General features: G+C 43.8%; 1 protein-coding gene across 7 annotated transcripts in view; it reads left to right on the plus strand.

Annotated features, from left to right (window-relative positions):
• Positions 1-650: 650 nt before the first annotated feature.
• The window catches only part of LOC115197684 (LHFPL tetraspan subfamily member 3 protein-like), a 50,368-nt gene continuing 37,520 nt past the window's right edge, over positions 651-13,498 (plus strand). Inside the window, exons 1-2 of one of the 7 annotated variants that reach the window (XM_029759435.1) lie at positions 652-1,408; positions 1,511-2,314. In XM_029759435.1, coding sequence (XP_029615295.1) covers positions 1,882-2,314 — 433 coding nt within the window. In that variant the 5' untranslated portion in view covers positions 652-1,408; positions 1,511-1,881. Of the gene's footprint in view, positions 2,315-13,498 lie in introns of all 7 variants that reach the window. The other 6 variants (XM_029759434.1, XM_029759437.1, XM_029759436.1 and 3 more) reach the window with 6 other exon arrangements.

Below are 13,498 nucleotides of genomic sequence, written 5' to 3' on the forward strand. Positions count from 1 at the left end.
GCACCCTATTCTCTATATATAGTGCACTACGTTTGATCAGATCCCTACCGGCCCCAGGTCAAAAGTAGTGCACTATGTAGGTAATAATGTACCATTTGGGACACATTAGTGATCCAGCTAAACCCTGGGTGATGAGTCATAATGGTGATGATGTAACAAGGGCTAGTTTGTCAGAACCCTGTTTAATCCAGAAAGAAATTATCTTCTTCCTGTATTGTGGATGCCCCCCCCCCCCCTAAAAGCTTGTGGATGAAAGATTTTACAGTGACAATCACTGACCCAAATCTGTATGTTACCACATCACTGTGTGCAAAACCAATATGCGTTTGTGTGGGCTACTGCACAAACGATAGAGTATTGTCTCTGTTGTTTACCTACATTTTATACATGATGAAATGTAGGTATGTTTGTTACATTTGAAGGTACTTTATTTTTGAAGATTAAAGTTGCAGTCATCCAAACACAATATGGCCACACAGGTGAATAAGTAGCTCCAGTCATTTTCATTCTAGTAAACTGGTATGTGGGAAGGTGCCTGTTTCCTCGTACACCAGCATACTTGAATGTCCTTCCTCATCTTATCTGACATCCTCCTGTGAGGCGTTCAGTCCTGCACGACAGGTAGTCTACCATCTTTAACTCAGTCATAGGAAGACCGAGAGGCGCGAGGCGTGCACTAACCGGACCACTGAATCTGAGAGGCCATTTTCGCCCTGACCGAGCCACGTCAGCATTTGAAAATTGTTTTGCGATTATTGTACAGCCTCCATTTCGACGCGCAAACTGACAAGCGCAGATCATGTGATTGCGAGGATGTGGGCTTGTCTTGTCGTCCGGATCTGTCCGTAACCTACAGACGGTACCAAAGCCAGAACGCGAGGTTGGGATTGATGCAGCAGTGTTTGGATGGCTAGTCACGAATGTAGGGCTACACGTCTCTTTGAAATATATTGCTTGGATAGAATGTAACAGGATATATTTAAACACCTCATGGGGCAGACAGATGCAATGTTGTTATAGGTTGAGAGAACTGAACACCGTCAGCGTTGCCACGCACATCACCATCCGCTTCATCTGGTGCGGTTATTGAATCGTGTCTCTCCTCTTTTCACTCCTCTCTTCCTCTTCTTCTCTCCTTTCTTTCAGCATCACTGACAGAGGCTGCTGATGCTGCCGTAGCTCGTGAAAATATTCTCCGTAGCAAAGTACCGGGACAGTGCTGTGTGTAATTTATGCCGGGCTAGATGCTGTGAATCATCTCGCAGGATTGTGATTTGGGTTAAGGGAGGGAAGTCATTACAGACATTGCGTTTCGTTTGCTCCGGTTTGATCCTGTCGCTGTCGTCTACATTGCTTAGGAAATTGGAGGCATAGCCTATTGCAGTCACTGCTGTTCTGTAAGCTATTGGTAGGCCAAAAAAAATGTATATCGATTTTAAATTTGATAATTCGTGAAATGTCATGTGTAATATCCGAATGACAATCTGATATTTGCTGTGTTTTTTTCAAGGACACGTGCCAAGAGCGATGTGTCTGACAGACGGGCATTCGTAGCCTACGAGAGAGGTGGGAGGGGATTATTTCTCACAAACACTAGTTCAGGAGTCGCCAAGTTCTCAGAGTTATCACTTAGTCGAAACGTAGGAGCGAGCTTGCAGATAAACGTTTTGACTATCCAGTTTATGCACCAGCATCGGCATGCGACGTCATGAGTTGAATATGCTGTCCAGATGTTGCCTTTGATGTGATTGATTCAATCTAGGCTAGGCCTACTGTTGGGTGCTTTTTACAGCAGAAATAACTACTGTCTACCTAATTTAATAAGCATATCTAGGCTACTTCATAATATCCGGACTAGGATACAACACAAACTGTGCTACAATGATACCCGGATCGGCCGCATCGATGCTCCCTTCCATGTCGTCCGATGACATTAAACTATACCAGCATAACTACGTCCGCAACTCCCGTGCTATCGGACTCCTGTGGGCCATCTTCACCATCCTGTTCGCCATCTTGAACGTGGTGATCTTCAGTCAGCCCTATTGGATCGGAGACGGCGTGGACACCCCTCAGGCCGGCTACTTCGGCCTCTTCCACTTCTGCACCGGCGACGGAATCCAGAGAGAGCTCGACTGCACAGGGACCTTCACAGAGTTCGCTCAGATCCCTTCCACCGCGTTCAAGGCCGCGTCTTTCTTCGTCGGGATGTCGATGATGTTGGTCATGGCTTGCATCGCTTCCTTCACTCTCTTCTTCCTGTTCTCCACCACCACGGTCTATAAGATCTGCGGCTGGATGCAGGGGGCCTCGGGTAAGTGATGACTCCCACTAGGACCTAGGCAGCTTGTTTTGAGTAATGTCTTGGAATTAGGCCTATACCTTCCCCCCCTGCATGGTTGGTGTATAGCCTTTTAGGTTAATTGTAGGACTACAAATGAACGGAATATGATGTATTACTTCTTATCTGGACAGGTTAAGGGATCAAAAGTTAAAACATATATTGTCATATTTCGTATTTGAGTTTTATTAGGGATCCACATTAGCTGCTGCCAAGGTGTGCTGAAAGTCTGTTGTCAATTCATTTACTGTAAAATAGCATTGTATCTGGTCAACAACAAAAAAATTCCCAGAAGTTTACTAAGGGTTGGTAACAAGCTGATTGGTCGGCTATTTGAGCCAGTAAAGGGGGCTTTACTATTCTTAGGTAGTGGAATGACTTTTGATTCCCTCCAGGCCTGAGGGCACACACTCTCTAGTAGGCTTAAATTGAAGATATGGCAAATAGGAGTGGCAATATAGTCCGTTATTATCCTCAGTAATTTTCCGTCCAAGTTGTCAGACCAACGGTGGCTTGTCATTGTTGATAGACAACAATCATTTTTTCACCTCTTCCACACTCACTTCACATAATTCAAAATTACAACGCTTGTCTTTCATCGTTTGGTCAGATATACTTAGATGTGTAGTGTCAATAATACGTTTATTTTAGGGATCCTGAGTGGCACAGCGGTCTAAGACACTGCATCGCAGAGCTAGAGGCGTCACTGCAGACCCGGGTTCGATCCCAGGCTGTATCACAACCGGCCGTGATCAGTAGTACGATCGCTAGAGCGGTGCCCAATTAGCCCAGAGCAGTCAGTGTTGGGGGAGGGTTTGGCCTGGGTAGACCGTCATTGTAAATAAGATGTATTTCTTAACTGACTTGTCTATTTAAATAAAGAAATCTAATAAAAAAATAGTGTTAGTGTTTTTTGCTGGCATGTCATGCCTAAGTTTGCTGAAATCATTAAAGTAGTTGGCAATATCAGTGGGTTTTGTGATGAATGAGTCGTCTGATTCAATGAATGATTGAGCTGAGTTCGCCTTTTTGCCCAACATTTCATTGAAGTTGCTCCAAAGATTTTAACTATCATTCTTTATGTCATTGATCTTTGTTTAATAGTGTAGTTTCTTCTTTTTTTATTCAGTTTAGTCACACAATTTCTCAATTTGCAGTACGTTTTCCAATCGGTTGTGCAGCCAGACCTATTTGCCATTCCTTTTGCCACATCCCTCTCAACCATACCATTTTTCAATTCCTCATCAATCCACTGGGATTTAACAGTTTTTACAGTCATTTTCTTAATGGGTCCATGCTTATTAGTAACTGGAATAAGCAATTTTCAGAAATGTGTCAAGTGCAGCATCTGGTTGCTCCTCATTACACACCACAGACCAGCAAATATTCTTTACATCATCAACGTAGGAATCACTATAAAATGTATTATATGACCTCTTATACACTATATTAGGCCCAGCCTTTGGAACTTTGGTTTTCCTAGATATGGCTACTATACTGTGATCACTACATCCCATCAATTTGGATACTGCTTTAAAGCTAATTTCTGCAGCATTAGTAAAGCTATGATCAATACATGTTGATGATTTCATTCCTGTGCTGTTTGTAACTATCCTGGTAGGTTGACTGATAACCTGAACCAGGTTGCAGGCACTGGTTACAGTTTGAAGTTTTTTCCTGAAAGCCAGTCAATATTTAAATCACCCAGAAAATATACCTCTCTGTTGATATCACATACATTATCAAGCATTTTACACTTCATCCAGATTACATTTACATTTACATTTAAGTCATTTAGCAGACGCTCTTATCCAGAGCGACTTACAAATTGGTGCATTCACCTATAATATCCAGTAGAACAAACACTTTACAATAGTGCATCTAAATCCTTTAAAGGGGGGGGGGGGGTTAGAAGGATTACTTTATCTGTTAGTACTTGGTGGTCTATAGCAGCTTCCCACAAGAATGGGCTTTAGGTGGGGCAAATGAACCTGTAGCCATATTACTTCAACAGTATTTTACATGAGATACTCTCTAAGCTTTACAGGAATGTGGTTCTGAATATAGACCGCAACACCGCCCCCGTTGGCATTTCTGTCTTTTCAGTAGATGTTATAACCGTCTATTGCTACCACTGTATCATCAAAGGTATTATCTAAGTGAGTTTCAGAGATAGTCAGAATATGAATGTCATCTGTTACAAGCAAGTTATTTAAATCACCCAGAAAATATACCTACTTTTTAATATCAGTGTCTTAAATGCATCCTTCAAGTCAAGTGTTTTTTTGTTTTGTTTTTTTCCATGTTTCCTAGACTACTGCCCCTTGAAAGAAAGTGTAAGGAGTGCCAGCTCCGGTCATAATCGCCAACGCTGGTTAGGAGCTGTCTAGGGTAATGCCAGCTGTAAGGCGGCAGACAGGTAGCGCTGAATGGACTGCCATAAATAACACATGGCGCTGTCCACGGTGCTGAAATGACAGCTGTGTCACTTACCTTCTGTCAATGGTGTTGAATGCATGGCCGTGCAGTTTGGTGCTGTCCACGGTGCTGAACCAATATGTTTGGGTTGCAAGTCTGTCGTCGTGTCAGTTGACGCTGTCCGTGGTGCTGAAGAGACAGACATATCGACTGGCGCTGTCCGTGGTGCTGAAGAGGCAGACATAATCGACTGGCGTTGTCCGTGGTGCTGAAGAGACAGACATATCGACTGGCGCTGTCCGTGGTGCTGAAGAGACAGACATATCGACTGGCGCTGTCCGTGGTGCTGAAGAGACAGGCATATCGACTGGCGCTGTCCGTGGTGCTGAAGAGGCAGACATATCGACTGGCGCTGTCCGTGGTGCTGAAGAGACAGACATATCAACTGGCGCTGTCCGCGGTGCTGAAGAGACAGACATATCAACTGGCGCTGTCCGTGGTGCTGAAGAGGCAGACATATCGACTGGCGCTGTCCGTGGTGCTGAAGAGACAGACATATCGACTGGCGCTGTCCGTGGTGCTGAAGAGACAGACATATCGACTGGCGCTGTCAGTGGTGCTGAAGAGACAGACATATCGACTGCCGCTGTCCTTGGTGCTGAAGAGACAGACATATCGACTGGTGCTGTCCGTGGTGCTGAAGAGACAGACATATCGACTGGCGCTGTCCGCGGTGCTGAAGAGACAGACATATCGACTGGCGCTGCCCGTGGTGCTGAAGAGACAGACATATCAACTGGCGCTGCCCGTGGTGCTGAAGAGACAGACATATCGACTGGCGCTGTCCGTGGTGCTGAAGAGACAGACATATCGACTGGCGCTGTCCGTGGTGCTGAAGAGGCAGACATATCGACTGGCGCTGTCCGTGGTGCTGAAGAGACAGACATATCGACTGGCGCTGTCCGTGGTGCTGAAGAGACAGACATATCGACTGGCGCTGTCCTTGGTGCTGAAGAGGCAGACCGGGGGGGGTTGCACCTGTCCTGCGGTCATGTTGTTGTCACAGGTGTATAAAGGTAGTCCAGAATAAAACATGAAGATGTCTGGATATATCGCAGACTTATGAACATACAGTAGTAGGAGAGAAGAGATAGATAGCTAAAGAGTTCTCTATCTCAGGATCTGCTCTGTCTCTGACATTTTTATTTTCTTTTTCTTTTGAACAGGGCACTTTTTTCTCTCGGCTTTCTTCATTACGCAGCTATTTAGCCAGTACAAATGACTAATTGTGTTTGGCTCCACAGCGTGAACGCGATTACACGGCCCCATGCCAGGATTCCTTCCCTTCAATTGAACTCAATACTGGCAGGAGTCACCTGATTGAACATGAATACTAAATGGCTTACAGCCAGAACAGCCTTAGTACTTCCCACTGACACAACAGTATAGCTACTTATTATGTGTCCCAAATGGCAACTGGTTCCCTATATAGTGCACTACTTTAGACCAGGACCCTATAGAACCCTATTCCCTATATATAGTGCACTACTTTAGACCAGGGTCCTATATAACCCTATTCCCTATATATATAGTGCACTACTTTAGACCAGGGGCCCATGGGGCTCTATATAGGAATTAGGGTGTGATTTGGGACTCACACTTAGAGATGATTGTACACTATCAACAGATCCTTCCTTAGCATTGTAATGCTAATATGATACATTCTAAAAGTCGATTTTCTAGAACCCTCTATATCAGAGAAGATTCCATTCCTGGAATCGCACACACACACACACACACACACACACACACACACACACACACACACACACACACACAGGTTGGGTTAGGTTAGGTTGGGTTAGCTAAGGTTAGGTAAGGTTTGGTTGGGTTAGATTAGGTCGGGTTTGGTTAGATTAGGTCAGGTCAGGTTTGGTTAGATTAGGTCAGGTTTGGTTTGGTTAGATTAGGTCAGGTTTGGTTAGATTAGGTCAGGTTTGGTTAGATTAGGTTTGGTTTGGTTAGATTAGGTCAGGTTTGGTTAGATTAGGTCAGGTTTTGTTAGATTAGGTTGGGTTAGGTTGGGTTAGGTCAGGTTTGGTTAGATTAGGTTGGGTTAGGTTGGGTTGGGTTAGATTAGGTCAGGTCAGGTTTGGTTAGATTAGGTCAGGTTTGGTTAGATTATGTCAGGTTGGGTTAGATTAGGTCAGGTTGGGTTAGATTAGGTCAGGTTGGGTTAGATTAGGTCAGGTTGGGTTAGATTAGGTCAGGTTGGGTTAGATTAGGTCAGGTTGGGTTAGATTAGGTCAGGTTGGGTTAGATTAGGTCAGGTTTGGTTTGGTCAGGTTGGGTTAGATTAGGTCAGGTTGGGTTAGATTAGGTCAGGTTGGGTTAGATTAGGTCAGGTTGGGTTAGATTAGGTTGGGTTAAATCAGGTTGGGTTAGATTAGGTCAGGTTTGGTTTGGTGTAAATCATCCATCCGTTATTATGTAGAAATGATTTTGAATAATAATAAACTACATCTAACTCCATGGTTACATGAACAAATGCAGCAGGCCCTGTGTGTCTCTGGAGGATCTAGTCTTACATCACCTCTCAGTATGAACAAATGCAGCAGGCCCTGTGTGTCTCTGGAGGATCTAGTCTTACATCACCTCTCAGTATGAACAAATGCAGCAGGCCCTGTGTGTCTCTGGAGGATCTAGTCTTACATCACCTCTTAGTATGACTAGAATGAACATGTATCTATCTTGCACCGTTATGCAGTTATTAAAGAGCCTAGTAACAAATAGCTAATCCTGGCAACCCAATATTTTAGGATTAATTTATTGAGGCAAGTAGCTCAGGGATGTCAAGTTCATTACCCAAGTATGTGCTATGTGTATAGTGGAATTAACAACTATCAATAGACCTACTAAATTACAGGCGTATAGTCAATCAAATAATTACTCTGTAAAAACGAGGAATGCATTTACTCAGTTAAACTAATAGAATTTATTAGTCAAAAAAGAATTGACACTCAAAGAATTCCAGTGTACATGATATGCCTGATACATTCCAGAATAACACAGAGGACATTACTATTACCAACAGGCTGATTTAACGGGGTTTACGCGTGTCTTCAGAATAATGTCTAAGAGAAAACACAGTGTGTGTGTGTGTCTTATACACACAGGAGCTTGGTTGCAAGTTCTCAAAGTATGAGCCAATTCACTGCCGTTTTAACCAAATTCAAGCGAACCCCCCTCCCCACCTCAAAACGCGGGAACAACACACCCAGATTCTAATCTAATCAACTCAATGTGAATGTTCTGATCCGACAACAGGAATGTGTTTTATAAACCAGTCAACTCAACACAAAAGTTTCAATCTGGACACTGTAAAAAAAATACATCAACCATAAAACATACAATGCAATAAAGACATATCAAAATGTGCAGCTCCTTATAAACTCTTGAAACAAAACAAACATGATCATTTCATTGTCAAACAGTAACACAAATCATTACAGGTCTATAGAAGATCAGTAATACAACCTTCTCAGATATGCCAAGAATATAGCAAGGTCATGCATGTTGGCTCCCCTCTGCTTGCCGCAAAGAATTCCTCAACGTGACTCACTCACCCTCTGATGAAAGGCAAATGGATGAGTCCTCATGGGATTACTAGAAATGTTTATGCTGTAGAAAGCTATACACATTATATTGACATCAGCCATATATATATAGGGTTCCTACCTGGTCAGTGGATCAGTGTGTATGTGTGTCTGTGTGTGGTTGTGTGTGTCTGTGTGTGGTAGTGTGTGGTTGTGTGTGGTAGTGTTTGGTTGTGTGTGTAGTGTGTGTGTGTGTGTGTGTGTGTAGGTCTGGGCGATATGACCTAAAAATGATATTTACATTTTTTCAAACATATGGATGATTCATAATATATGCAGTGCCTTCGGAAAGTATTCAGATCCCTTGACTTTTCCCACATTTTGTTACGTTACAGCCTTATTCTAAAATGAATCAAGTTATTGGTTTTCCTCATTAATATACACACAAGTTTGCCAAAAGGAACCTAAAAGGTGGACTCCAATCAAGTTGTAGAAACATCTCAAGGATGATCAATGGAAACAGGATGCACCTGAGCTCAATTTCGAGTCTCATAGCAAAGGGTCTGAATAAGGTATTTCTGTTATTCATTTTTGAATACACTTGGAAACATTTCTAAAAACCTGTTTTCACTTTGTCATTATGGGGTATTGTGATGTCATTATGGGGTATTGTGACGTCATTATGGGGTATTGTGATGTCATTATGGGGTATTGTGACGTCATTATGGGGTATTGTGATGTCATTACGGGGTATTGTGATATCATTTTTGGGTATTGTCTGTAGATTGATGAGGATTTGTATTTATTTAATCCATTTTAGAATAAGGCTGTAATGTAACAAAATGTGGGAAAAGTCAAGGGGTCTGAATACTTTCCAAAGGCACTGCATGTGAATATGTATCAGTTAACAGTGTGTGAGTATCTCACTGGATCTCAGAGGAGCATTTCTCTCTCGGTTGAAAGGGCAGCAAAAAAGGCTGCCAGGAAAACCCAGGAAAAAAAGGCTGCGTCTTTAATCAGCGAGTAAAAAACACCAAGAGACATTATAGAAGGAGCTACTCAAAAATGTCTGCCATCCACAGGAGGTCGGTGGCACCTTAATTAGGGAGGACGGGCTGGTGGAATGCTGCTATAGACCTGTACTGACTTGTGTTTCCATGGCCTGCTATAGACCTGTACTGACTTGTGTTTCCATGGCCTGCTATAGACCTGTACTGACTTGTGTTTCCATGGCTTGCTATAGCCCTGTACTGACTTGTGTTTCCATGGCTTGCTATAGACCTGTACTGACTTGTGTTTCCATGGCCTGCTATAGACCTGTACTGACTTGTGTTTCCATGGCCTGCTATAGACCTGTACTGACTTGTGTTTCCATGGCCTGCTATAGACCTGTACTGACTTGTGTTTCCATGGCCTGCTATAGACCTGTACTGACTTGTGTTTCCATGGCCTGCTATAGACCTGTACTGACTTGTGTTTCCATGGCCTGCTATAGACCTGTACTGACTTGTGTTTCCATGGCCTGCTATAGACCTGTACTGACTTGTGTTTCCATGGCCTGCTATAGACCTGTACTGACTTGTGTTTCCATGGCCTGCTATAGACCTGTACTGACTTGTGTTTGATGCCAGTCCATTTGCTCCATTCTTCCCAATATTATGAGCCACCCTCCCCTGAGCAGCCTTCACTGAGCAGCCTTCACTGTGCAGCCTTCACTGAGCAGCCTTCACAGTGCAGCCTTCACTGAGCAGCCTTCACTGAGCAGCCTTCACTGTGCAGCCTTCACTGCACACGTTTCTTGCAGAGGCGCTGAGGGCATAGGCGCTCCTCTTCGGCAGTGTTGCATGGTATACCGAAACTTCAGTCATTTTTCGATACTAGAACATGAAAAAAAGATTTGGTACTATAATCTGTGTTACTTTCGGTACTTCTGTCAAATGTGTCCCACTGATCAAGCCTGTCTATCAGCACAGCCAATCCCTTATTATAGTGCACCCTGCCTGCTCCACTAACTCACTGCTAGCCTGGGAGTCTGGGCTGCATCATGTTAGCTCCACTAACTCACTGCTAGCCTGTACTGGGAGTCTGGACTGCATCATGTTAGCTCCACTAACTCACTGCTAGCCTGTACTGGGAGTCTGGGCTGCATCATGTTAGCTCCACTAACTCACTGCTAGCCTGTACTGGGAGTCTGGACTGCATCATGTTAGCTCCACTAACTCACTGCTAGCCTGGGAGTCTGGGCTGCATCATGTTAGCTCCACTAACTCACTGCTAGCCTGGGAGTCTGGGCTGCATCATGTTAGCTCCACTAACTCACTGCTAGCCTGTACTGGGAGTCTGGGCTGCATCATGTTAGCTCCACTAACTCATTGCTAGCCTGTACTGGGAGTCTGGGCTGTATCATGTTAGCTCCACTAACTCACTGCTAGCCTGTACTGGGAGTCTGGGCTGCATCATGTTAGCTCCACTAACTCACTGCTAGCCTGGGAGTCTGGGCTGCATCATGTTAGCTCCACTAACTCACTGCTAGCCTGTACTGGGAGTCTGGGCTGTATCATGTTAGCTCCACTAACTCACTGCTAGCCTGGGAGTCTGGGCTGTATCATGTTAGCTCTGCTAACTCAGCGGTAGAGAGAGAAAGAGAGTGATAGAGGGGTAGAGAGAGAAAGAGAGTGATAGAGGGATAGAGAGAGAAAGAGAGTGGTAGAGGGGTAGAGAGAGAAAGCTAGTGATAGAGGGGTAGAGAGAGAAAGCTAGTGATAGAGGGGTAGAGAGAGAAAGAGAGTGATAGAGGGGTAGAGAGAGAAAGAGAGTGATAGAGGGGTAGAGAGAGAAAGAGAGTGGTAGAGTGGTAGAGAGAGAAAGAGAGTGGTAGAGGGATAGAGAGAGAAAGATAGGGGTAGAGAGAGAAAGAGAGTGGTAGAGGGGTAGAGAGAGAAAGACAGGGGTAGAGAGAGAAAGAGAGTGATAGAGGGGTAGAGAGAGAAAGAGAGTGATAGAGGGGTAGAGAGATGCTCCAGAGATCCATTTCTATTTCATCCGCCAGTTAATGCTGATGCGGCTATGAAGTTGGTGTGTGTGTGTGTGTGTGTGTGTGTGTGTGTGTGTGTGTGTGTGTGTGTGTGTGTGTGTGTGTGTGTGTGTGTGGATTAGCGTGCAGAAAGCAGGGTTGTGACTCCAGTTGATTTGATTGAAACAGGTTGAAGGTCGGAACAGACAGTTTCAGGCAGTGAGGGAGGGGGGAGGAGGGGGAGAGACGAGGGGGAGGGGTGGGGGGAGACGAGGGGGAGGGGGGAGACGATTTAAGAAGGAACTCCTGCAGAGAATACAGATTGCTTTTGCAATTATCCCCAAACTTCTCCTCCTCTCCTCGTCTCCTCCTCCTCTCTCGTTTTACTTAGTGACTAAGTTATCCTACTTGAGCAGGGGCATTGTGTGCTTCAGATTTGGGGTTCTTCTGTAGTCAGAGTGAGTCAGAGTCTCACTGATGCAGTGTCATGGTACTTAATAACTTCAGCGTTTCTCCTTTACCTTAGTGCCTGTGTCTCACTTCTGATTCACGGTCAAAATTATTCAAAACACAAAGCATGACACAAAGCATGTTATTCAACCAGTGAAAGGGAGATCTATGTTTTAATGGTATGTTATGTACAGTACAGTAGAGTAGACACCCATTAACTAAAGCTTTCTACCTAATTCAGGTATCTCTCTTTCTCTCTCCTTGTAGCTCTCTCTATCTCATTCTCTCACCCTCTCAATCTATTCTGTATCCCCCTCTCTCCTCTCCCTCTCTCTCTCTCTCTCTGTATCTCTCCCTCTCTATCTCTCTCTCTCTCCCTCGCTCTCTCCCTCTCTCTATCTCTCTCAATTCAATTCAAGGGGCTTTATTGGCATAGGAAACATATGTTAACATTGCCAAAGCAAGTGAAGTAGATAATATACAAAATTGAAATAAACAATAAAAATGAACGGTAAACATTACACTCACAGAAGTTCCAAAAGTTCTCACAGAAGTTCTCTCTCGCTCTCTGTATAATGCTGTCCTTCTATAATAATAATAATAATAATCTCTCTTTGAGTCTCTATAATGCTCTCTGTCTGAGTCTCTATAATGCTCTCTGTCTGAGTCTCTATAATGCTCTCTGTCTGAGTCTCTATAATGCTCTCTGTCTGAGTCTCTATAATGCTCTCTGTCTGAGTCTCTGTAATGCAAGAGACTGGTTGAGAGAATACCAAGAGTGTGCAAATGTCACGTCCTGGCCAGTATAAGGGTTAATTAGTATTGTAGTTTGGTCAGGACGTGACAGAGGGTATTTGTTTTATGTGGTTCAGGGTGGTGTGTTTGTTTAAAGGGTGTTTGATGTAGTATTTCCGGGGTTGTGGTTTATAGTCTATGTTTATGTATTTCTATGTGTAGTCTGATGTTGTGTTGATTGGGGTTGGGACTCTCAGTTGAAGGCAGGTGTTGTCTATCTGCCTTTGATTGAGAGTCCCATATATTGGGGTGTGTTTGTGATTCGTGGGTGATTGTTCTGTGTTGAGCTTTAGGCTTTGCCAGACTGTTTGTTGTTCGTTCGTTAGTTCTCGTGTTTTTTTGTTATTTTTCTATTCAATTTTTGAAAATAAATAATCATTTAAGATGAGCATACACATACCTGCTGCATATTGGTCCTCCTTCACCGACGACAACCGTGACAGCAAAGCTGTCATCAAGGCAAAGGCTGGCTACTTCGAAGAATATAAAATATGTTTTGATTTCTTTGTCTAAAATGTAGAAACAAATACAAATAAAGAAAAAGCCTTGAATGAGTAGGTGTGTCCAAACTTTAGACTGGTACTGTAGATGTTTATACACAGACACACCATGCTCTCTTACAACACAGAGGTATTGGAAGGCAGGGTGAAGATCATTTGGAGCCAAACACCTGAACACAAACATACAGAGAGAGAGAGAGAGAGACAGAGACAGAGACAGAGACAGAGACAGAGACAGAGACAGAGACAGAGACTGAGACTGAGACTGAGACAGAGACTGAGAGAGAGATATAGATGTTTTTTAACATACAAGGAAATCTTGTCAGGTAGGATTACACTATGTGCAGTTTGTTTGTGGAAGTCAAACCAAACAGAAGGTTATTCT

This window comes from Salmo trutta, chromosome 7, assembly GCF_901001165.1.
Source record: "Salmo trutta chromosome 7, fSalTru1.1, whole genome shotgun sequence".
Classification (NCBI taxonomy): Eukaryota; Metazoa; Chordata; class Actinopteri; order Salmoniformes; family Salmonidae; genus Salmo; species Salmo trutta.